The sequence below is a fragment of the Nerophis ophidion genome, linkage group LG27, assembly GCF_033978795.1.
Source record: "Nerophis ophidion isolate RoL-2023_Sa linkage group LG27, RoL_Noph_v1.0, whole genome shotgun sequence".
Classification (NCBI taxonomy): domain Eukaryota; kingdom Metazoa; phylum Chordata; class Actinopteri; order Syngnathiformes; family Syngnathidae; genus Nerophis; species Nerophis ophidion.
Genome location: NC_084637.1, coordinates 21,483,770 through 21,509,790, shown reverse-complemented (window position 1 = coordinate 21,509,790; position 26,021 = coordinate 21,483,770). Strand labels below are relative to the sequence as shown.

The 26,021-nt window shown below is 34.4% G+C and overlaps 1 protein-coding gene across 1 annotated transcript in view; it reads right to left on the bottom strand.

Moving 5' to 3' along the window:
* gata5 (GATA binding protein 5) overlaps positions 1–23,648 on the bottom strand; it is a 35,886-nt gene extending 12,238 nt beyond the window's left edge. Inside the window, exons 1-4 of the mRNA XM_061889481.1 lie at positions 23,388–23,648; positions 22,655–23,288; positions 9,630–9,799; positions 3,529–3,657 (exon numbers count right to left, since the gene is read on the bottom strand). Of these exons, the coding sequence (XP_061745465.1) occupies positions 3,529–3,657; positions 9,630–9,799; positions 22,655–23,240 (885 nt within the window). The 5' untranslated portion in view covers positions 23,241–23,288; positions 23,388–23,648. The remainder of the gene's footprint in view (positions 1–3,528; positions 3,658–9,629; positions 9,800–22,654; positions 23,289–23,387) is intronic.
* Between the last annotated feature and the right edge of the window lie 2,373 nt (positions 23,649–26,021).

Here is a 26,021-nt window from a genome sequence, read left to right as displayed (position 1 = left end):
TTAAAAGTGGAATATTTGATTTAATTTTTTTTAATACAATAACAGTAAAAAAATAATATTAATAAACAAAATTATTAAAATGATTGGGAATACAAAAGGTCATTAAAGTGTTTAAAATTAGTCATACTGTATTGTATTTATTTATTTATTTTAACACTTAAGTCTCTAAATCAACTGCAAGTCGATTATACATTTTAAAAAAAATCTGTTTTTTTGTTGTTGTTTATGCTGTTTTTGTCAAAGAAAACACACAAACAATGCAACATTTCCCCCAAAAATATTTGAAAGTGAAAATTTTATATGAAGTAATTAGATTTTTATTTCGTTTTTATATTTTTTTAAGCAATGACAGTTTAAAAAAAAAATATATTTTTTTTTTTTAAATACAAAAATTCTTGGGGATCCAAAAGGTCCCCACTAATAAAAGTGTTTAAAATAAGTCATACTGTACTATATATATATATATATATATATATATATATATATATATATATATATATATATATATATATATATATATATATATTTATTTTTATTTTTTTTTCTTCTTTCTTTCTTTTAACACTTGAGTCCCTAAATCAACTTCAGATCTATCTGTTGATTATAATTTGTTTTCGAATTTTTAATTCTTTTTTTTTTGTGGATGTTTTATGCCGTTTTTGTCCAAAAAGAAAAAAAAAACTTTGTAGTTGGAGCAAACACACAAATAATGCAAATTTTTACCCCCCAAAAACCATGCTGCAAACGAAAACATTGGACTCATTGTTCCGTCTTGTCACAGTTTCTTTGAGGATTCTCTTTCAAATGTCAGATGATTTAGAATTTTCGGTTTGTGTTTTCGAAATCCGAGGGTTTCTGGTCGAGTTCCGAGTTGTTCAGCAAAGTAAACTGACCAAATACCAGGGTCTAACTGGTCTTTGCCTGTGAGGATGAATGAATGGATAGGAAATCTGGGTAAATTGATAACCGCGCTGTTCCATTCCTGCCCCATTCTTTAAGGATTCTTATTCAATTTTTTGATGTGGTCTTAGAAATTCACAGTTGTTGAAAGAGTTGGCATTTGACCAAACCCACTGAGTACGAAACATCCAACTGGTTTTTTATCCTGGAAATAAATGAATGGACGGAACACTCGGAGAACTGGATAATAAGAGAACCTATTAGTGGTTCAGCAAACCAAACCGGTTGAGTATGAAAATGGACTTGGACTCTTTGTTCCGTCTTGTCGCAGTTTCTTTGAGGATTCTCTTTCAAATGTTGTTGAATGACTTGGAGTTTTTGGTTTGTCCTGTGTTTTCGAAATCCGAAGGTTTTCTGTTCCAGTTCCGAGTTGTTCAGCAAAGCAAACAGACCAAGTACCAGGGTCTAACTGGTCTTTGACTGTGAGGATGAAGGAATGAATCGGAAATCTTGGTAAGTTGATAAACGCGTTGTTCCTTTCCTACCCCATTCTTTAAATATTTGTATTAAATTTTTTGATGTGGTCTTAGAAATTCACAGTTGCTGAAAGACTTGGAATTTAACCAAACCCACTGAGTACCGAACATCCAACTGGTTTTTGATTATGGAAATGAATGAATGGATGGAACACTCGGAGAACTAGATAATAGGAGAACATATTAGAGGTTCAGCAAACCAAACCGACTGAGTATGAAAATGGACTTGGACTCATTTTTCCATTTTGTCGCAGCTTCTTTGAGGATTCTCTTTCAAATGCTGCCGGATGACTTGGAATTTTCAGGTTGGCCTGTGTTTTCATAATCCGAGGGTTTTCTGGTGGACTTCCGAGTTCTTCAGCAAAGCAAACTGACTAAGTACCAGGGTCTAACTGGTCTTTGACGGTGAGGATGAATGAATGGATGGGAAATCTGGGTAAGTTGATAAACGCGTTGTTCCTTTCCTACCCCATTCTTTAAATATTTGTATTCAATTTTTTTATGTGGTCTTAGAAATTCACAGTTGTTGAAAGAGTTGGCATTTGACCAAACCCACTGAGTACGAAACATCCAACTGGTTTTTTATCCTGGAAATAAATGAATGAATGGAACACTCGGAGAACTGGATAATAAGAGAACCTATTATTGGTTCAGCAAACCAAACCGGTTGAGTATGAAAATGGACTTTGACTCTTTGTTCCGTATTGTCGCAGTTTCTTTGAGGATTCTCTTTCAAATGTTGTTGAATGACTCGGCGTTTTGGGTTTGTCCTGTGTTTTCAAAATACGAGGGTTTTCTGTTCGAGTCCCGAGTTGTTCAGCAAAGCAAATTGACCAAGTACCAGGGTCTAACTGGTCTTTGACTGTGAGGATGTATGAATGGATGGGAAATCTGGGTAAGTTGATAAACGCGTTGTTCCTTTCCTACCCCATTCTTTAAAGATTTTTATTACAATTTTTGATGTGGTCTTAGAAATTCAAAGTTGTTGAAAGACTTGGAATTTGACCAAACCCACTGAGTACCGAACATCCAACTGGTTTTTGATTATGGAAATTAATGAATGGATGGAACACTCGGAGAACTAGATAATAGGAGAACATATTAGAGGTTCAGCAAACCAAACCGACTGAGTATGAAAATGGACTTGGACTCATTTTTCCATTTTGTCGCAGCTTCTTTGAGGATTCTCTTTCAAATGCTGCCGGATGACTTGGAATTTTCAGGTTGGCCTGTGTTTTCATAATCCGAGGGTTTTCTGGTGGATTTCCGAGTTCTTCAGCAAAGCAAACTGACTAAGTACCAGGGTTTAACTGGTCTTTGATTGTGAGGATTAGTGAATGAATGGGAAATCTTGGTAACTGGGTAAATTGATTACCACGTTATTCCATTTCTGTCCCATTCTTTGAGGATTTTTATAAAATGTTATGATGTGGTCTTAGGAACTAATGGTTGTTGAAAGAGTTGGCATTTGACCAAAGCCACTAAGTACCAATCGTCCAACTGTTTTAAATGATTGGATGGATGCAAAACTCCGAGAACTAGATAATAGGAGAACCTGTTAGTGGTTCAGCAAAGCAAACCGACTAAGTATGAAAATGGACTTGAACTTTTTGTTCTGTTTTGTCGCAGTTTCTTTGAGGATTCTCTTTTAAATGTTGTTGAATAACTTATAATTTTCGGTTTGTCCTGTGTTTTCGATTTCCGAGGGTTTTTTGATCGACTACCAAGTTGTTCCAGTTTCCTTGAGGATTATTCAAAAATGTTTTGATCTGATCTTAGAAATTCATGGTTGTTGAATGACTTGGAATTTGACCAAACTGACTCAGTACCAAGCGTCCAACTGTTTTTTGATCATGGAAATGAATGAATGGATGAAACACTCAGAGAACTGGATAATAGGAGAACCTAAAAGTGGTAAAAAAAAAACTCCACAGAAAAAGTCCCAAACCAAATTAAAAGGCAAAAGAGCGCAACTACTGATTCTGGACTTGGATTATTACCGGAATTGCTTAAGCGGGTCAATAAAGTGCTGCTTTTTTGGTACCTTGTTGCCACTTTTGAGACATATCAGGGTTGAACTCTTGTTACGTACCCCGTGCAGCTTCATGTAGAGGCCACAGGCGTTGCACACGGGTTCTCCCTCAGCGTTGCGCCTCCACAGCGTGGTGGTGCTGGTGTGGCAGTTGGTGCAGCACAGGCCGGCCCGGCGGGACGTGGTTTGCTGTAAAAACCAAACCAAAGAAACAAAAAACTGTCGGACTGTTTTTTTTTTGGGGTTGTTTTGTTTCTGTATGGCTCGGCCCCTAAAGGCAGAGATCTCCTTAGACTCCAGGAGGGGGAAAAGAATCACAGGATGTCAGCACAAGACTGGCAAGGATGAATTATTGCAGATGCCATGTGAAAATAGCTAATGAGTCAGTAGTTGGACAGGCTTTGACACAGCAGCATAAATCATGATTGTTTTGCAGTTTTGTTGCACACAATCTGAGGGCAAAGTCCCTGCAGGTCAATCCCAGCTGATCTACGCAAGCAGCAATTTTGGTTTTGAACGGCAAAAAAGCGGATTGGAGCCAGTTTGCATCCTTAATTGATTTTTTTATTTTTTTTTTAAAAGTAAAGATAGCATCAAAGCAGGCGGTATGAAAGGATGTTATTTAATTTTGGGATGGTAAAATATGCCAATTTAAATGGAATGGATAAAATACATTTGAATAATAAACTTTTAAAAATACAAGAAAAATTCATCAAATCAAAAAAGTTTTTAACATTTTTGGATTTGTGGCCCCTATGTAAGTGTTTTGTTTCGGCCAGGCATATTATTTTCATCTTATTTCATCTTATATCATCATGTTTTTCTCATCAATTATATTGAAATGCACAAAAAATTAAATATTTTTTTTTAAAGAAAAATGTCAAAATAAAAAAAATGTTTAAAAATAAATGAGGTATTAATTAAATGTAATAATGTAATAACGTCTTTGTCAAAACGATATTCTTTAAAAAAAATTGAATATTAATTTTAAAAAATGCCAAATTAAATGGAACGAATAGAATGAATTTGAATGAACCATATCGAAATAAAAAAACTCTAAAAAATTAATGAAAAATGTATTAAATAAAAAATGTTAAAAAAAAATTAAAACATATTGTTGTTGTTTTTTTAATGTTATTAATTTATTTTTATTTTTTTCTAACCAAGGTACGTATTGTCCCCATCATTATTTTCACAAATATGATGTGATAACGTATTTTGCAAAAATATATTAATTGAATTTTGTAATAATACTTAAAACAATTATGGCAAATTCAATGGAATGATTTTGAAAGAAAAATTTCTAAAGGAAAAAACTTAATAAAATAAATGAGGAATTAATGAAATGTAATAATGTAACAACGTGGATTTAAAAAAAATAATAATAATTATAAAAATGCCGAATTAAATGGAACAAATAAAATGAATTTGAATGAAAAATGTCCAAAAAACCTTAAAAAAATAAATGAAAATTAATTAAATTTAAAAAATGCATTTTAAATATTAAATATATTTTTTTGTTGTTGTTTTTGTGTTTTTTTAGTCATTTAATTTTGTAAAAATACTTTTAAAAAATATGCCAAATTCTATATAATTAATTTGAATGAATAATGTCAAATAAAGAAAACTTTTAAAAATAGATTAGAAATTATTTAAATGTAATAATGCAATAACGTATTTTGCCAATTTAAAAAAAATAATAATTAAAAAGTATGCCAAATTAAATGGAAAAAAAAGAATGCATTTTAATGAAAAATATCAAACTAAACACTTAAAAAAGTAAATATAATTTTTTTCAATTAAAAACATGTATTTTAAATATTAAAATGTATTGATTTTTGTTATTTTTGTGTTTTTTAGTCAAACCACGCTATTGCCCACATCATTATTTCCATAAATAATATTACACACACAAAAATTATGTGATAACATATTTTGCAAAAATGTATTCATTGAATTTTGTAAAATTACTTTAGAAATATGCCAAACTCAATGGAATGAATTTTAATGAAAAATTTAAAATAAAAAAATAAAATAAAATAAAAATAAATTAGGGATTAATTAAATGTAATAACGTATTTTGCCAAACTGTATTTTTTGAATATTTAAAAAAATAATACTTAAAAAGTATTAAATTACATGTGTCTTGTCTTTGTGATCATGTTCTGTTTAGTTATGTTCTGTTTTGTTTTTGACTCCATTAGTTCCTGTTTTGGCGCACCCTGGTTTGTTTTGGTTTCCATGATACCAATTAGTTTTCACTTGTCTGGTCACGCACCTGGTTCATTTGGACTCATGCACCTGTTAATCACCACAGCATTATTTAAACCTGTGGTTGCCAGGCAGTCAGCCTGGCGACATCACCTTCTACTCCCCTCATACACACCCATGTTATCCATGCCGATGATCCATGCTCTTTCTCAGTCACAGTAAGTGTTTTCGTTTTTGTTGTCCATAGTTTTGCCTTAGTGCAAGTTTTAGTTTTCATAGCCAAGTTTTTGTACCTCTTCCGTGAGCGCCTTTTGTTTGTTTCTTTTTTTTGAGTTAAGACTAAAATATGTCATTACCTTCACATCGTGTCCGGTCCAGTCGCTTTGCACCACGGCAAAACAAACTACACCAAAGTCCACGCCATGACAGATGTCGCCAGCAAAGAAGTTTTCCCGAAAAATTGGACGAAGGAATATGGGAGGTCCTGCGCGCCATGGAAGCTGAGACGCTTCACTATTCCCCATGGAGCGCAGAGATGTCATGTAGGGTCCGACCGGCAAACTGGTGCCGATCAGTTCCGTGTGGCCTTGGGACTTTGGCGCATCGTCCCTGTCCCGGAAACGCCGCCAAGGACGAAGGACGTTTGGGAAGGCTTATCGGAGCGGACAGGACGCATCGTTCCCGCAAAATCCTCCCCCTCGGGGCGAAAAAAGGCTGCAAGCTGCCCGGCTCCCCCAGGATAACGTCACGCCATCGTCAGTGGAATACGCCAAGACCAGGAACTGTACAGGTGGGGTGGCTCAGCGGCATCATGCCAAGCACCGCAACCTGCGGCCCGGCCACCACTACCACCACCGGTCTTTTGGCACGCCAAGCCTCAACCTGCGGCCCGGCCACCACCACCAGTCTTTCGGCCTGCCAAGCCACAACCTCCGGCCCAACCACCACCACAAATCTTTTGCCACGCCCAGCCTCAACCTCCGGCCCGGCCACCACCACCAGTCTTTTGCCTGCTAAGCCGCAACCTCCAGCTCAACCACCACCACCAGTCTTTTGCCACGCCAAGCCACAACCTCCGGCGCAGCCACCACCACCAGTCTTTCGGCCTGCCAAGCCGAAACCTCCGTCCCGGTCACCACCACCAGTCTTTCGCCAAGTAGCAACCTCCGGCCCTGCCACAACCACTAGTCTTTCGGCCTGCCAAGCCACAACCTCCGGCCCGGCCACCACCATCAGTCTTTTTGCCCACCAAGCTGCAACCCCTAGCTAGGTCACCAGCACCAAGTCCAAGGCTAGCCCCAGCACCAAGTCCAAGGCTAGTACCAAGTCCAAGGCTAGCACCAGCACCAAGTCCAAGGCTAGTGCCAGCACTACGCTGTGCTCCAGTGCCTGCACCAGTTCCACGCTGCCAAGCGCTGCCAGTAGCAGCTCCACGCAGCCAAGCGCCGCCAGTAGCAGCTCCACGCCGCCAAGCGCCGCCAGTAGCAGCTCCAAGCAAAGCTTCGCCGCCTGCCGCACCACGACAAGCTTCGCCGCCTGCCACGACAACGACGCACCCACCTCCTTGGCGCGCTACCTGGCCATCTGCCAGGCCAAATACGCCGACCTCCTCTTCGGCCACGGATGTGGCCCTTCCCGGGTCGCCCACCTCGTCAGATACAGCGGCATTCTACGCGTCGCTGCCACATGACTCTGCCTCGGTGGATTTGGGGACACTTGGGCTGGCGATCCACCGTCATTTCCCTCTTCCACCGTCCCATGACTCTTGATCCTGTTTCATTTTTTGCTGATTTTTGGACATCTGGGATCTGTCCTTAAGGGGGGGCCTCTGTCATGTCTTTGTGATCATTTTCTGTTTAGTTATGTCCTGTTTTGTTTTTGACTCCATTAGTTCCTGTTTTTGCGTACCCTGGTTTGTTTTAGCTTCCATGACAACAATTAGTTTTCACCTGTCATGTCACGCACCTGGTTGATTTAAATTCATGCACCTGTTAATCACCACAGCATTATTTAAGCCTGTAGTTGCCAGGTAGTCAGCCTGGCGACATCACCTTCTACTCACCTCCTACACACCCATGTTATCCATGCCGATGATCCATGCACTTTCTCAGTCTCAGTTAGTGTTTTCGTTTTTGTTGTCCATAGTTTTGCCTTAGTGCAAGTTTTAGTTTTCATAGCCAAGTTTTTGTACCTCCTCTGTGAACGCCTTTCGTTTGTTCCTTTTTTTGAGTTAAGATTAAAATATGTCATTACCTTCACGTCGTGTCCAGTCGTTGCACCACGGGAAAACAAACCACACCAAAGTCCACGCCTTGACAAAATTCAATTAAATTAAATGGAACGAATAGAATGAATTTGAATGAAATATGGATAAAATATATATATTTTTTTAAATAAATGAGAAGTTAGATAAAAAAATATTTTGTCGAACCAAGGTACATATTGCCACCAACAAATGTATTTTCATAAATTATAACTAACCACAAATGATGTAACAACGTACTTTTGAAAAATGTATTAAGTCAATTTTGTAATAATATTTACGGTGGTAGAGGGTTAGTGTGTCTGCCTCCCAATACGAAGGTCTGGGGTTCGATCCTGCGCTGAGGATCTTTCTGTGTGGAGTTTGCATGTTCTCCCCCGTGACTGTGTGGGTTCCCTCCGGGTACTCCGGCTTCTTCCCACTTCCAAAGACATGCACCTGGGGATAGGTTGATTGGCAACACTAAATTGGCCCTACTGTGTGAATGTGAATGTTGTCTGTCTATCTGTGTTGGCCCTGTGATGAGCTGGCGACTTGTCCAGGGTGTACGCCGCCTTCCGCCTGATTGCAGCTGAGATAGGCTCCAGCTCCCCTCGTGACCCCGAAGGGAATAAGCGGTAGAAGATGGATGGATGGATGGACTTTTTAAATTATGTCCAATTGAATGGAAGGAATAGAACACATTTGAATGAAAAATGTCAAAATAAAAACATGTTTTTAAAATAAATGTATAAAATAAACACTATTAATTTAAAATATTAAAATTTATTAATTTTTTTTTAAATGTCAAACTAAGGTACATAATGCCCTCAACAAAGTGTTTAGGTCAGGCATATTCTTTTCATTAATAATATTGACACACACAAAAATAATGCAATAACACATTTTGCAAAACTGTATTCTATAAATTTTGTAATAATAATTAAAAAAAATTACAAATTAAATGAAACAAATCGAATAAATTGGAGCAAAAAATGTCAAATAAAAACTTTTAAAAACACACACAAAATTAATTAAATGAAAAATATATATTAAAAAAATTAAAATGTATTGATATATATTTTTTTATTTTTACTCAAACCAATATACGTATTGCCACCCACAAAATGTTAAATGGAACAAATTAAACTCAATCGAATGAAAAATTTCAAAATATAGATATATATATCTATATTTTAATAAATTTAACATTAATTAAACTAAAAACATATATATAAAATATTATTTTTTAAATTTTGTTTTTGGTCAAACCAAGGTACATATTGCCCCCATCAAAGTGTTTAGGCCTGGCATATTTTTTTCTTAAAACAATATTGAAAGAAAAAAAAATTATTAACCCTAAATTGTCTCAGTATATTCATTTTCAATACTTATACATCTGTAAAAGTATTAATTTTGATTATAATAAATCTGCAAATTGGAATCAATTAATCAATTATTACTATTATTACTAATGATAATGATAATAATTAATGATAATAATACAACAATGACAATAATAATAATATTATTATTAATAGCAACGGTATTATTACTAACACTACTAGTACTACTACTACTACTAATAATAATAGTGATACTTGGTAAGTATTTAAATCCCTTATGTTGAATTGTGGAAATTGTCATACTGCACAAACATACCTGCGTAAACTGACTTTTATTTTGAAAGAAAAAAATATTTTATTACCAGCCTTTTCTGTGGTTTGATGAGCGGCCTGTTGATGCCGTTCATCTTGTGGTAGAGACCGCAGGCGTTGCACAGGTAGTGTCCAGTACCGTCACGGCGCCATAGCGGCGTGGAAATGGAGCCGCAGTTGACGCATTCCCTGCCCTCGGCGGCCATGTCCTCCACCAGGTCTGAATGCAGAGATGGAACACTTTAAAATACAAATAAATTATACTAATAAATTGAATTGATACAATTTTTTATTTACGATTCGACCACAGGATACTTTTAAAAATGGTATATATATATATATATATATATATATATATATATATATATATATATATATATATATATATATATATATATTTATTTTTTTAATGTATTTATTTTTTTGGAGGTGGATTAATTCAGTAAAGTTAAAATGCATTTAAATGATCTTCTGACGTAGAAATATATATATATATATATATATATATATATATATATATATATACTGTATACATCTTTAAATATAACTGTTTAGTTTTTTTTCCGATACTGATGCAAGTGTGGGAAAACAAGATTACATGAAATGGTATATAACAAAACAAAATAAAATGTAACCAAATTAAACAAATAAATCAACAAATACAAATAAAAAATAAAAAAAATAAAGTATGAATTACTTTCAATTGAATTATTGTTGCATTTGCATGGATAACATTCATATAAATAGATTTATTTAAAATGAAACATTTCTGACACAGATTAATTCAATTAATCTAAGATTTTATAAAAATGTTCTTCTAAAAAAGGATATGTGTGGACATTTAAAAAAAATCTAAATACATTATTTATATCTGATACTGTGGGATTATTAAATAAAATCATTGTTTCTTCATACCAATGCATGTGGATGAATAAAATCCAATAAAATAAATAAAACGTTTTCTGACAAATGCTAATTCAATTTGATTATTTTATTGTCCGACAACTCCATCTGGAAAATTAAAATCTAATTATTATAATTTTTAAATAAAATAAAAATGTATAATAATAATAATAATAATAAAATAAGATAAAATAAAATAAAATATATTATAATTAAATGAAATAAAATAAAACACAAGAAAAGAAAATAAGATAAAATATAATAAAAATAAAATACAGCAACATAATATAAAACAAAAATAAAAAAACAAAGTAAAATAACTAAAATAAAGTTAACCCCACCTCTCACTTGAAGTCAGCTGGAATAGGCTCCAGCTCACATGTGAACCAACAGATGATAAGCGGTATAGAAAATGGATGACTAGTTTAACTGAAGAGTATTTTTGTGAAATCAACAGTGTTGGCACTAATGTGTTACAAAGTAACGCGTTGCTGTAACACTCTTATTTTCGGCGGTAACAAATAATAGTAACGCGTTATTTTTCATATTCAGTAACTCAGTCACCGTTACTACATGATGCGTTGTTGCATTATTTTACATTATTTTTTATATAGTATCGGCTAGAAACTGAGGATACCGTATTTCCTTGATTTGCCGGCGGGGCGCTAATTATTTTAAAACCTCTTCTCACTCCGGCACTTACCGAAGGTGTGCAGTAAAAATTTAAGTGTGATATAAGCTTGAACCTTAAATCCTACTGAATAGCTCTTAATGTTCTTCCCTTTATGGGATTTCAAATTAACGGTACTAAAATCAGCCTGCTCCATTTTGAAAATGATGACAGGGGAAGTGTCACTCGTGACGTCACCAGTTTGACCAGGCGGTAATACTAAGCATGAGCTAATTATTTTGGGAAGCTAGTTTGACCCGGCAGTAATTCAAGGCAGACGCATACTATCTGGGGGGTGAATGACAGACAGAAATACCCATTTCATATATATATATATTTTTTTTTTTTTTTTTTTTTTTTTTTTTAAAGGTAAATTGAGCAAATTGGCTATTTCTGGCAGTTTATTTAAGTGTGTATGAAACTGGTAGCCCTTCGCATTGATCAGTACCCAAGAAATAGCTCTTGGTTTCAAAAAGGTTGGTGACCCCTGGCGTAGAGTGTTCTGGGCTTCACTGAAGACATGATTTTATTTCATAATTCCTTGAGAGAAAAAAATATAATCATGTCATGTGTGCCTTGCTTGGGTGAAGCCAGGTTTACAGTTATGTTGTGACAATTTGTTATTATGCTGTTTGTTACTTATATATGTTGTTTTGCAGCTATTTAAAATAGTTTTGTCAATTTGTTCTGGCCCAAAATATATTGGCCCTTTGAAACATATCTTTTGTCTTTGTGTGTTGCATGTAGACCACATTGCTTAGCAGAGTTCAGTGATGCAAATAAATGTCAAATTGATCGACAGATTATTATTCTCCAGTGAAATGGCCTTTAAAAAAAAAAAAAAGTAACTACATAGGTACTTTTCACAGTAACTCAGTAAGTAACTGAGTTAGTAACTCAGTTAAGTTTGAAATAAAGTAACTAGTAACTGTAACTAATTACTGTTTTTTAGTAACTAACCCAACACTGGAAATCAATGCAGCTCACAATCTTCATTTGTTGTGTTGTTTTAGGGGATCATGTCCTACAGTGTGCGCCTGCCGCCTCTCCCTCTCCTCTCCCTGCTGTGTTGGGCAGCGGAGGCCTCGGGTTTGCGAAAGGAGAAGTTGTCGGGTCGGTGAAGGACCAACAAAGGTCAGGTTAGGGTCCAGTCCGTCACCAAAAGCTGGGCTTGAATTGAAAGCAACAACCCGTCCTTTCCTGAGTCATGTGATGGCTAAAGATCAAAACCTGCAGCGAGAAGGCCGACTAGTCGGGGGGGTGCAGGGGTCAGGCTGTTATCACCCGAGAAAGATCCAGAGGTCTTCTTCAATCCGTCTCACATGTGACATGCCGCGGACTCCTGGCACTAAATTGTGCCAACATTCCCATAGCGGAGGTGCACGTGCATCCTTTTAATAGTGTGTATTTATGTGCACGTGCATACCCATCTAGTTGGAAGGTGGGTCAAATATTTAAAACATTAACAGTTTTTTTTTACTATGAATTCCATAGTTGGATACAAGTCATACACCTGCTTAGCCGGAAGGTATCGGGTTAATAATACGTCATCATTATTGATCAGATGTCATACCTATCTAGTCACATTTGATTATAGGTCAGATAGGTAGAAAGAAGTCGTACACCTATTTAGTAAGAAGGTATAGGCTTTATAATATGTCCTCATTATGGATCAGATATGTCATACCTATCTAGTCACAATTAATCATAGATCAGATAGTTGGATAGATGTCATACCTATCTAGTCACGGTGTATTTATTATAGATCAGCTAGTTGGATAGATGTCATACCTATCTAGTCACAATTAATCACAGAACAGATAGCTGGATAGATGTCCTACCTCTTTAGTCACAATGTATTTATTATAAATCAGATAGTTGGATAGGTGACATACCTCTTTAGTCACAATGTATTTATTATAGATCAGATAGTGGGATGGATGTCACACCTATCTAGTCACAATGTATTTATTATAGATCAGATTGTTGGATAGGTGTCATACCTATTTAGTCACAATTGATTAATTATAGATCAGACAGTTCGATAGATGTCAAACCTATCTAGTCACAATGTATTTATTATAGATCCTATTGTTGGATAGGTGTCATACCTATTTAGTCACAATTGATTAATTATAGATCAGACTGTTGGATAGATGTCACACCTATCTAGTCACAAAGTATTTATTATAGATCAGATTGTTGGATTGATGTCACACCTATCTAGTCACAATGTATTTATTATAGATCAAATAGTTTGATAGATGTCACACCTATCTAGTCACAATGTATTTACTATAGATCAGATTGTTGGATAGATGTCACACCTATCTAGTCACAATGTATTTATTATAGATCAGACAGTTGGATAGATGTCACACCTACCTAGTCACAATTGATTTATTATAGATCAGATTGTTGGATTGATGTCACACCTATTTAGTAACAATGTATTTACTATAGATCAGATAGTTCGATAGATGTCACTCCTATCTAGTCACAATGTATTTATTATAGATCAGATTGTTGGATAGGTGTCATACCTATTTAGTCACAATTGATTAATAATAGATCAGACAGTTGGATAGATGTCACACCTATCTAGTCACAATTTATTTATTATAAATCAGATTGTTGGATTGATGTCACACCTATCTAGTCACAATGTATTTATTATAGATCAGATAGTTGAATAGATGTCACACCTATCTAGTCACAATTGATTAATTATAGATCAGACAGTTGGATAGATGTCACACCTATCTAGTCACAATGTATTTATTATAAATCATATTGTTGGATAGGTGTCATACCTATTTAGTCACAATTGATTAATTATAGATCAGACAGTTGGATAGATGTCACACCTATCTAGTCACAATTTATTTATTATAAATCAGATTGTTGGATTGATGTCACACCTATCTAGTCACAATGTATTTATTATAGATCAGATAGTTGAATAGATGTCACACCTATCTAGTCACAATGTATTTACTATAGATCAGATTGTTGGATAGATGTCACACCTATCTAGTCACAATGTATTTATTATAAATCATATTGTTGGATAGATGTCACACCTATCTAGTCACAATGTATTTATTATAAATCATATTGTTGGATAGGTGTCATACCTATTTAGTCACAATTGATTAATTATAGATCAGACAGTTGGATAGATGTCACACCTATCTAGTCACAATGTATTTATTATAGATCATATTGTTGGATAGGTGTCATACCTATTTAGTCACAATTGATTAATTATTGATCAGACAGTTGGATAGATGTCATACCTTTCTAGTCACAATGTATTTATTATAGATCAGATAGTTGGATACATGTCATACCTATATAGTCACAATGTATTTATTATAGATCAGATAGTTGGATAGACGTCATACCTATCTAGTCACAATGTATTTATTATTCATTAAATAGTTGGATAGACGTCATACCAATCTCGTCGGAGGGTAGGTAAAATGCATTTTCTATATTGTGGCCAAACAGCTACATTTTTGTTCTATCTGACATCACATGGACAAATATAAGACCTTCTGGAGGAAAGTTCTGTGGTCAGATGAAACAAAAAAAAATACCTGTTTGGCCACAATACAATAAAAAAAACAAGTATCATAGAATTAGCTAGATTTCACACCTATCTAGTCACAATGGATTTCATCTGAATCAGATAGTTGGATATGTTTTGATTTCTTGTCACAACATATTTATTATGTATCAGGTGGTTGGATGGGTGTCATACCTATCTAGTCGGAAGGTAGGTAGAATACAATTTATTTTACACCTATCAGAGAGTTGGATAGATGTCCCAACTAACCAATCAAAATGTATTTATTCTAAATCACATAGTTAAACAAATGTCCTACCTTTTTTTTCACAGTGTATTTATTATAGATCAGATATTTGGATAAATGTCATACCTATCTAGTTGGAGGGTAGATACAATGCAATTTCTATAGTATAGATCAGATATTTAGCTTGACCTCATACCTATCTAGTCATAAGGTATAGGTTTAAAACAACGTATTTACTACACACCAGACAGTTGGATGGATGTCTTACCTATCTAGTCGGAGGGTAGGTAAAATACAATTTATTTTTCAAGTAGAGAGTTGGATATATGTCACACCCAACTAATCACAATGTGTTTATTCTAAATCACATAGTTGAACAAATGTCATACCTTTTTTGTCACAGTGTATTTATTATAGATCAGATAGTTGGATATATGTCATACCTATCTTGTGGGAGGGTAGATACAATGCAATTTCTATAGTATGGATCAGATAGTTAGCTAGATCTCATACCTATCTTGTCAACAGGTAAGTTTGAACAAATGTCTTTACTATGCACCAGACAGTTGGATGGATGTCATACCTATCTTGTCGTATGTTGGGTAAAATACAATTATTTTGTAGTGAATCTGATAGTTGGGTATTTGCCAGACTCTTCTAGTCACAAGGTAAGTTTAAATCAATTCCTTTGTTGTGGATCAGACAGTGGGATGGATGTCATTCTTATCTAGTCGGAAGGTAGGTAAAGTAGCCGAGTAGTGAGCTTTACTGAACAGGCGACTAAACGGGGAGCTGTCAAATTGCAAAGTATGTGTTTTATTCCCTTTAAACTGTTTTTATCAATCTGTTGTTAAATCATTTGGTAAACCCCTTATTTCATCAAAAGCATTTCAGTGTTAATCCAACTACTTCATTATATCATATTTATTCTTTTTTTGAACTTTAACTGAAAAGATGACTAAAAGGGTAGCGTAGGACTGCAATTGTTGTATTGTATCAGGTTCCATAACAATGAAATTATGTTTTTATTAGAAGGACTGTAGCTTTGGCATGAGTACTTAAATGCATTTGATGATAACGTTCACACAATAGTGAGTTTACACTGACAAGGTGACTAAACAGGTAGCTGTCGAATTGCATTGTATGTGTTCTATCCCTTCTAAACTTCCAAACTTTTTTTTGGCGGGTGTTTTTATCAATTTATACTGACCTCATTTAGTCACGTTATTATTTTTATCATTCTAGTTCACAAAAAACATTTTTTGCCATATGAGTTTTGACTGAAGGGTAGCAGTAGGATTGCATTTGATGTATTTTATTAGGTTCAATTACAGTGAAGTTATGATTTTATTAGAAAGACTTCAGACTTGGCAAATGTCTTTAAATGCATTTGATGCTAAACTTTTCTGAATCGTAAACTAAATAGGCGACTAAACGGGCAGCTATAAAATTCGAACATATGCGTGGACGAAAGGGGTAGCAGTAGAATTGCAACAATATGGAAGTTCCAGTAACCTAATTTAGTCAAGTTATTATTTTATAGAAATATTTTAGCCTTAGCATGAGTATTTAAATGCATTTGATGATAACATTCACATAATAGTGAGTTTAAACTGACAAGGCGACTAAACAGGTAGCTGTTGAATTGCAATGTATGCGTTCTATCCCTTCTTACCTTTTTTTGGCGGGTGTTTTTTTCCATTTGTGTGACCCAATTTAGTCACGTTACTATTTTAACAGTCTATTTCAGATATTGTTTTTGTCATATGAGATTTGACTACACAGACGACCAAAGGGGTAGCAATAATTTGAGTATGTTATTAGATTAAATGACCTAATTTATGGAAATTACCATTTTGTTTGGAGTATTTTAGCTTTTGTACCTGTACTTAAAGGAATTTAATGATACACTTCACATAGCTTCACCTGAATAGGCGATTAAACGGGTAGCTGTCGAATTGAAGTGTATGTGTTTATCTTTTCTAAACTGCTTTCATCAGTCCGTTCTTAACTCGTTTGGCAAAGTCTCTATTCCCCTAAAAAAAAATTCTGTGTCGGCACAAGTTCTTCAATATATCAGACAATTGTTTTTTGGCACTATCAGCTTTAACTGAAAGACGACTGAAGGGGCAGCGGTAGAATTGTAATTGATGTATCATTTAATGCATCAAGTTTTCTTGTTATTAGAAGGAGCTTAGCCTTAGTACGAGAACCTGAATGCATTTGATGGTACACTTTGCTGAATAGTGAGCTTTAACTGAATAGGGGACTAAAAGGGCAGCTGTAAAATTCCAATTTATGCTTTCTGTCCTTTCTTGCCTTCTAAACTGTTTGTTTTAGTGGGGTTTTTCCATTGGATGATAACTTTTACGCAATAGTGAGCTTAAACTGACAAGGCGACTAAACGGGTAGCTGTCGAATTCCAATTCCAATTAAAACACTTTTTCCCTTACAAATTGTTTGTTTTAGTGTATCTCATTTATCGTATCTCATTCAGTCACATTATTGTTTTTTATCAGTGTCATTTTAGTCTAGTGTACATATTTTGTTTATTGCCACATGAGTTTTAAATGAACAGACGACTAAAGGGGTAGAAGTGGAATTGCAACAATTTTGCAGTTTCAATGACTTAATTTAGTCAAGTTACAATTTTATTAGAAATATTTTAGCCTTGTCAACCATAAATAAATGCATTTAATGATAAATTTTGCCCAATAGTGAGCTTAAACTGACAACAGGAGTAAACGGGTAGCTGTCAAATTCCAATTCATGCATTCAATCTCTTAAACTTTTTGTTTTGGTGTTTTTTATTTTATGACTTACCTAGATTAATCACTTAACCATATTTGTCAGAGGCATTTTAGTTTAGTGTATATATTTGGTTTATTGCCACATGAGTTTTAAACGAAGAGACGACTAAAGGGGTAGCAGTGGAATTGCACCAATTTTGCAGTTCCAAGGACCTAATGTCCTTAAGATATTTTATGAAAAATGTTTTAAGCCTTGTCACATGTACTTAAATAAATACATTTGATGATAAACTTTGCCAATAGTGAGTTTAAACTGACCAGGCGACTAAATGGGTAGCTGTCGAATTCCAATTCAGGTGTTCAATCTCTTTTAAACTTTTTGTTTGGAAGTTTTTGTTTATTTTCATCAATTTACACTTACCTCAATTAATCATGTTACTATTTCTATCAGAGGCATTGTTGTGAAGTGTAGATTTTTCGCTTTGTTTTTATTTTTTTGCCATATGAGCTTTAAATGAACATATGACTAAAGGGGTAGCAGTGGAATTGCAACAATTTTGCATCTCTTATGACTTAATTTAGACAAGTTATCGTTTCATTATAATTGTTTTATCCTTATCACGAGTACTTGAAAGCATTTGATGATAAAAGTTTCCCAATAGTGAGCTTAAACTGACCAGGCAAGTAAACGGGTAGCTGTCGAATTCAATCTCTTTTAAACGTTTATGTATTTTTTTTTTAATCAATTTATACTTAATTCAATTTATCATGTTACTATTTTTATCAGATGCATTGTTTTCTAGTGTACATAATTAGTTGTATTTGTTTTTTTTGTCATATGAACTTTATATATGACTAAAGGGGTAGCAGTGGAATTGCAACAATTTTGCGTCTCCGATGACTTAATTTGGACAAGTTATCTTTTTTATTTTATTAACCTTCTCACAAGTACTTAAATGCATCTGATGACAAACTTTGCCTGATAGTGAGCTTAAGTTGACCAGACGACTAAATGGGTAGCTGTCGAAACGCAATTCATGCATTCACTCCCTTTTAAACATTTTTGTTTTGGAAATTGTTGTTTCTTTTAATCAATTTATACTTACCTCAATTAATCATGTTACTATTTTTTTTTATCAGAGGCATTGTTGTCTAGTGTACATATTTGTTTTATTTTGTATTTATTTTTTGTCATATGAGCTTTAGATAAACATGTGACTAAAAGGGTAGCAATGGAATTGCAACAATTGTGCATCTCTTATGACTTAATTTAGACAAATTATTATTTTCTCATACCAACCCCGTTTCCTTATGAATTGGGAAATTGTGTTAGATGTAAATATAAACGGAATACAATGATTTGCAAATCCTTTTCGACCCATATTCAATTGAGTGCACTACTAAGACAAGATATTTGATGTTCAAACTCATAAACTTTATTTCTATTTTTTTTTGCAAATAATAATTAACTTAGAATTTAATGGATGCAACACATGCCAAAGTAGTTGGGAAAGGACATGTTCACCACTGTGTTACATCACCTTTTCTTTTAAAAACACTCAATAAATGTTTGGGAACTGAGGAAACTAAATGTTGAAGCTTTGCAAATAGAATTCTTTCCCATTCTTGTTTTATGTAGAGCTTCAATCGTTCAACAGTCCGGGGTCTCCAATGTCGTATTTTACGCTTCATAATGTGCCATGCATTTTCGATGGGAGACAGGTCTGGACTGCGGGCGGGCCGGGAAAGTACCCACACTCGTTTTTTACGAAGCCACAGTGTTGTAACAGTTGTCTTGCTGAAATAAGCAGGGGCGTCCATGATAACGTTGCTTGGATGACAACATATGTTGCTCCAAAACCTGTATGGACCGTTCAACATTAATGGTGCCTTCACAGATGTGTAAGTTACCCATGCCTTGGGCACTAATGCACCCCCATACCATCACAGATCCTGGCTTTTGAACTTTGCGCCTATAACAATCCGAATGGTTATTTTCTTCTTTGTTCCGGAGGACACCACATCCTCTGTTTCCAAATATAATTTGAAATGTGGACTCTTTAGACCACAAAACACCTTTCCACTTTGCATCAGTCCATCTTTGGTGAGCTCGGGCCCAGCCAAGCCGGCAGCGTTTCAGGATATTGTTGATAAATGGGTTTGGCTTTGCATAATAGAGTTTTAACTTGCACTTACAGATGTAGCGACCAACTGTAGTTACTGACAGTGGTTTTATGAAGTGTTCCTGAGCCTACGTGGTGATATCCTTTACACACTGATGTCGGTTTTTGATGCAGTACCGCCTGAGGGATCAAACGTCCGTAATATCATCGCTTACGTGCAGTGATTTCTCCAGATTCTCTGACATTTTTTAAGATTTTACGGACGTAGATGGTAAAATCCCTAAATTCCTTGCAATAGCTTGTTGAGAAATATTGTTCTAAAACTGTTCGACAATGTGCTTACAAAGTGGTGACCCTCGCCCCATCCTTGTTTGTGAATTACTGAGCATTTCATGGAAGCTGTTTTTATACCCAATCATGGCACCCAACTGTTCCCAATTAGACTGCACACCTGTGGGATGTTCCATATAAGTGTTTGATGAGCATTCCTCAACTTTATCAGTATTTATTGCCACCTTTCCCAACTTCTTTGTCACGTGTTGCTGGCATCAAATTCTAAAGTTAATGATTATTTGCAAAAAAAAAAATGTATCAGTTTGAACATCAAATATGTTGTCTTTATAGCATATTCAACTGAATATGGGTTAAAAATGATTTGCAAATCATTGTATTCCGTTTATATTTACATCTAACACAATTTCCAAACTCATATGGAAACGGGGTTTGTAATTTGTTTAGCTTTGTCATGCGTACTTAAATGCATTTGATGATAAACTTTGCCCAAAAGTGAGCTTAAACTGACCAGGCGACTAAACGGGTAGCTGTCAAATTGCAACTCATGCGTTCAATCCCTTTTAAACTTTTTGTTTGGAAGTTTTCATTTCTTTAATATATATATATATATATATATATATATATATATAGATAGATATATATATATATTTTAATTGGTAGAAAATGTGACTAATCCCAATGTTTCTATATATATATATATATATATATATATATATATATATATATATATATAGAAACATTGGGATTAGTCACATTTTCTACCAATTAAAATATATATATATATATATCTATATATATATATATATATATATATATATATATATATATATATATATATATATATTTATATATAGATATATATATATTATTTTTTGCCATACGGTTTTTAAATTAAATTTGACTAAAGAGGTAGCAGTGTAATTGCAACAATTTTGCATCTCCAATGACTTAATTCGGACAAGCTATCATTTTATTACATTTGGATTAGCCTTGTCACAAGTACTTAATTGCACTTGATGAGCGGTAGAAAATAGATGGATGGATTAACTTTGCCCGTTTAAAGGTGACTAAACGGGTAGCCATGGAATTGTAATATATGTGTTTTTTTCCCCTGAAAGTGTTTGTTTTGGTGTTTGTATCTATTCATGCAAACCTTACTTAGTATTTTATCCAACAGGCTATAAGTAACTAGAAGTATTTTGTATTTTAGTGCCGTATTTGGTAAGCGTGAAATGAACACAAACAAGAATGACAACACGAGTCCAGTATTTCATTCAGGAGACGTTTGAGGTGAGTGCTGGATCACAGTGCAGGTGATAAGTGTCCCTGATGGTCGGGCTGCGGGACAATGGCGCTCTTGTGTGTATTGAGGCCTTCAATCCAAACTCCTCTGTTGCTCCCGGGATTAGATTAACATTTTAATTGATTGTTTGTCCTTTTTTTTGTTTTTTTTACTTTTCTGCAAGAATGTGTATTGTCTTGGTCTGAATTGTTTTGAAAGACTTTGATTCAATCATGGCTTTTGACTTGTCGGGTTGCATATAAATCAGCAGAAGTGTGAGGAATAATATTCATTTCAGGTTTAAATTTAAAAAGTCACTATCAAAAATGATAAATCAGTAAAAAAAAAAAAACGAACAGTTTGACCACATTTAAAGTCACATCTCCAGGTTTTTTTCAGCAGTGTCGTCAATAGAATACTAATTTATGTGAAAAAACTACAAAAAAATGAACCAACTGTGATATCAAATCGGAAAAAAAATGTTTACATAATAATGCAATTTTGCAAGAGACTTTTTAGGCCTTCACCAAAATATTAGTTTTTTTTTAAATGTATTATTTAATAATTTACATATTTAATATTACATTATATACAGATTTAAATTGAATGTATTTCTTCATATAGTGAGAGCCGTACGTAATATTTTGGTAACAGGAGAAGGGCAAAAAATGTTAAAAATAACAAATATTACAAAATGTAATGGGTGCTACTGTCATATTTTTTTTTCAAAAAAGTGCAGTTATTGTACTGTGATTTATATATATATATATATATATATATATATATATATATATATATATATATATATTGTAGCTGGGGCTACAATCGGGGGGAAGGCGGTGTATATATATATGTGTGTATATATATATATATATATATATATATATATATATATATATATATATATATATATATATATATATATATATGAATATATATATATATATATACATATATATATATATATATATATATATATATATATATATATATATATATATATATATATATATATATATATATATATATATATGTATATATATATATATATATATATATTGAACATACTGAGACATATGTCAATAACATGCTATCACTTTTGTATTTTTGATTAATAAATGAAAAATAAAGCCATTTCACTTACATTAAATCGTGTTTATAATTATTGTTATAATATTTCTAAATCATATTGACCAATGAATATTCATTATCGGTGCGGAAAGTCGGGTGCCTACCCAGACTTGAAAGCCGCGCAGTCATGCCTCCTTGGCGGCCTTGCAGGCTCATCACCCCGCTCTCGAAGGGTCCCGGAGTCCAGGAGGAGGTCGCCATCTCCGGGCTCATGTAGGCGTACGGTCCGGCGTAAGACCCACCGGTCATCGAGCGAACCAGAGCGCCGCCGAGCTGCTCCGCAGCCCGGGCGCCGTTTCCGAGCACGAGCGGGCCCTGGTAGGCCGCGTCTCGGCCCGCGCTGGCGCTCAGAGTCGGCGGCGGCTGCTGCTGTTGCGGGGAAGGCGGGCTGTGAGAGTAGGAGAAGCCGTGCGGAGGGTGAGGGCTGGCGGGGCCGGCAAATGACGCGGCGTCGGTGCTGCCAGCGCCCTGCGCCCAGCCGTGGTGGAGATGGTGGAGGTGGTGGTGATGGTGGTGCGCACCGAGGCCGTGAGGCTGGTGAGGCGCCTCGCAGGTCTGCAGGTAGGGCAGCATGGCGGGGACTCTCGCCGTGGGCACGTAGACCGGGGAACTGGCCGAGGGGGGCATGTAATTCCCCGTGTCGTGCGTGTAAGTGGACTGGCTGGAGGACAAGGTGAGGCTTTGGTACATCTTTCAGTCGGAGTGGATAAAAACACGTTTTTAGGGCGCTCCTGCATCCTGGAAGAAGACACAACATGCATGTTTAAAAAAAAGTTGTCTTTGCCATCACGCACACGAATAAAACACGCGCGGCAAGGAAGGAGTTATTGATCTCACCAGATAAGGCAGATGCGCAAACACCAGCTCTTAAAAGTCACCCGACAAGAAGCTCAGAACCTCCAAAACCTCCAAAAACGGAGAAAATACAAGTTTTTCAGTCCTTTAAAAAAAAAAAAAAAAAAAAATAGTCCAGGTTTAAAGCCGTGCTATGTGCGCGCGCACCCTCCCGCCTCACCTTCCTAGCGCGGATATCGGAGATAACGTGGGAGCTTCGCCGATAATCGCTGATAGGAGCGTGCGTGTGCGGACCCTCGTCCATCCACGGGAAACTTTGTATACCGGGGAGGACCACGTGACCTAGGAGGAGGATGAGGAGGAGGAGGAGAAGGGGGAGGAGGAGGAGGAGGAGGAGGAGGAGGAGGAGGAGGAGGAGGAGGAGGGCCCGCGTGGCTGCGGCATTTCTCTTGCACCTGCAAGAGAAATGCTTCTGCATCATTATCGATATAGAGTATTTTTATTTATTTATTCGATTATAACGCAGCAAAGTCGAATGAAACGGTCCAGTGTGTCCATTTAAACAAAGACACAGTCACAGTACGATTAATCGCCAGTTTTTGGTACCAACAATTCTACAAATTTGTCTTATGTGTTTTTCTTACAGTGTAATTGTAAAATAAATAAATAAATAAATAAAAAATATGGGCTTATTTTTATATTTTTTTATATTTACAATATTTGAAAAAACGTTCTTATATGTATACTTTTTCTGTAAACAAAAAAAAAGATATATGGGCAAATTGTTTTATTTTTATACATTTACAATATTTGAAAAAAATATTTTTTCAAATATTGTAAATATATAAAAGAATAATACAAAAATAATAATAAAAAAATTATAGGCCTATTTTTTTATTTTTATATATTTACAATATTTGAAAAAACGTTCTTATATGTATATATAAGAACATTTTTACAATATTTTTTAAATATTGTAAATATATACAAATAAAAAATAAGCCCATATATTTTTTTATACGATTACACAGTAAGAAAAACAAATAAGACACATTTGTAGAAATGTTGGTACCAAAAATATACACATAAGTAGCTGTATATATTTTATTTCTGTCTATTATTATTATTATCAATGTGTTATTTATTTTTTGCTTATTCAATTGATGTATGTGTAGATACTACCTTGTTTTTGTTTTCTCTGTTTCTTCTTCTTCTTTTGGGGGGGTTGGGTGGTATGATGGGTATATAAACAAAAAATACTTTTGTCATTTATGGCAGACAACGGCTATGTGATGTATGTGAATATGATTTAGTGGATGGAAATGTCTGATGCTGGATGTCAATAAAATAAAAAAAGAAAAACGTTCTTATTCTCTAATGCATTTCAACCATTTCAACCAAATTATTCGTTTTGACAGTGGTGGTGTATATATGACGCAGGTTTATAACATGAGCAAATGTGAATAAAAGCCGGATATCTCTTTGATTTTTGATTTTAATCGTAATTTTATTATAATGCCATTTAACATTTTTAAATGCAGATTTAAAAGTGTGCTATTTAAAAAAACAAAAAACAAGCCTACATAAACTTATAATCAAAATAACTGGGATTATAACTGTTTAAATGAGTAACTATTATTATCATTTAATTTATTCATTATACTTTGATAAGATAAGTAGTATTTAATTCAACATATTTGACTAAACATGATCATTATTATAAATTATTATTGTATATAAAAATTTAACACACTATTTGTTTATTCATTACTACTAATTTGCTGTATAAACTTTAACTAAGTAACATTTCCGTTACTTATATATGGAATACTTTTTTTTGTTTTCAAGATTAATAATTAAAGCATATTTTAATGGCGCGTTTGTACCTTTAAGAAAGTAGAATGACACAAAGGAAACACAATGATATTGATTTTTATAAATAACTGGACTTAATCCACACACAGTTATAATTTAATGTCATATATAGATGTGTGTATATATATATATATATATATATATATATATATATATATATATATATATATATATATATATATATGTCGACTGGATTATCCAGAGAATAGTGCTCGATACCGTGGTAGAGCGCAATATGTAGGTGTGGGAAAAATCACAAGACTACTTCATCTCTACAGAACTGTTTCATGAGGGGTTCCCTCAATCATCAGGAGATTTTTTTTTTTCTTTTTTTTTTTTTCTCCTGATGATTGAGGGAACCCCTCATGAAACAGTTCTGTAGAAATGAAGTAGTCTTGTGATTTTTCCCACACCTATATATATATATATATATATATATATATATATATATATATATATATATATATATATATATATATATATATATATATAGTTGAGAGATAGTTCTAAGTTGGCCTAAACAAATAATGACTTTAAACCCTCGTAAAATGACAATAAACTTTGGGCCTGCCGTTTTTCTGTCTGAAGAGGCCTGTGTGTGTGTGTGTATGTGTGTGTGTGTGTGTGTGTGTGTGTGTGCGTGTGTGTGTGTGTGTGTGTGTTAAAGTATGAACAATAAAACAAGCATTTTAAATCGGATTTTGTATTCAAATAAAAGAGAAAAGAAAAAAAATGCAGTTTTGAAGGCCCAACAAATGCTAAATGTTACCACACACCATATAAATACACCAGACATCATAA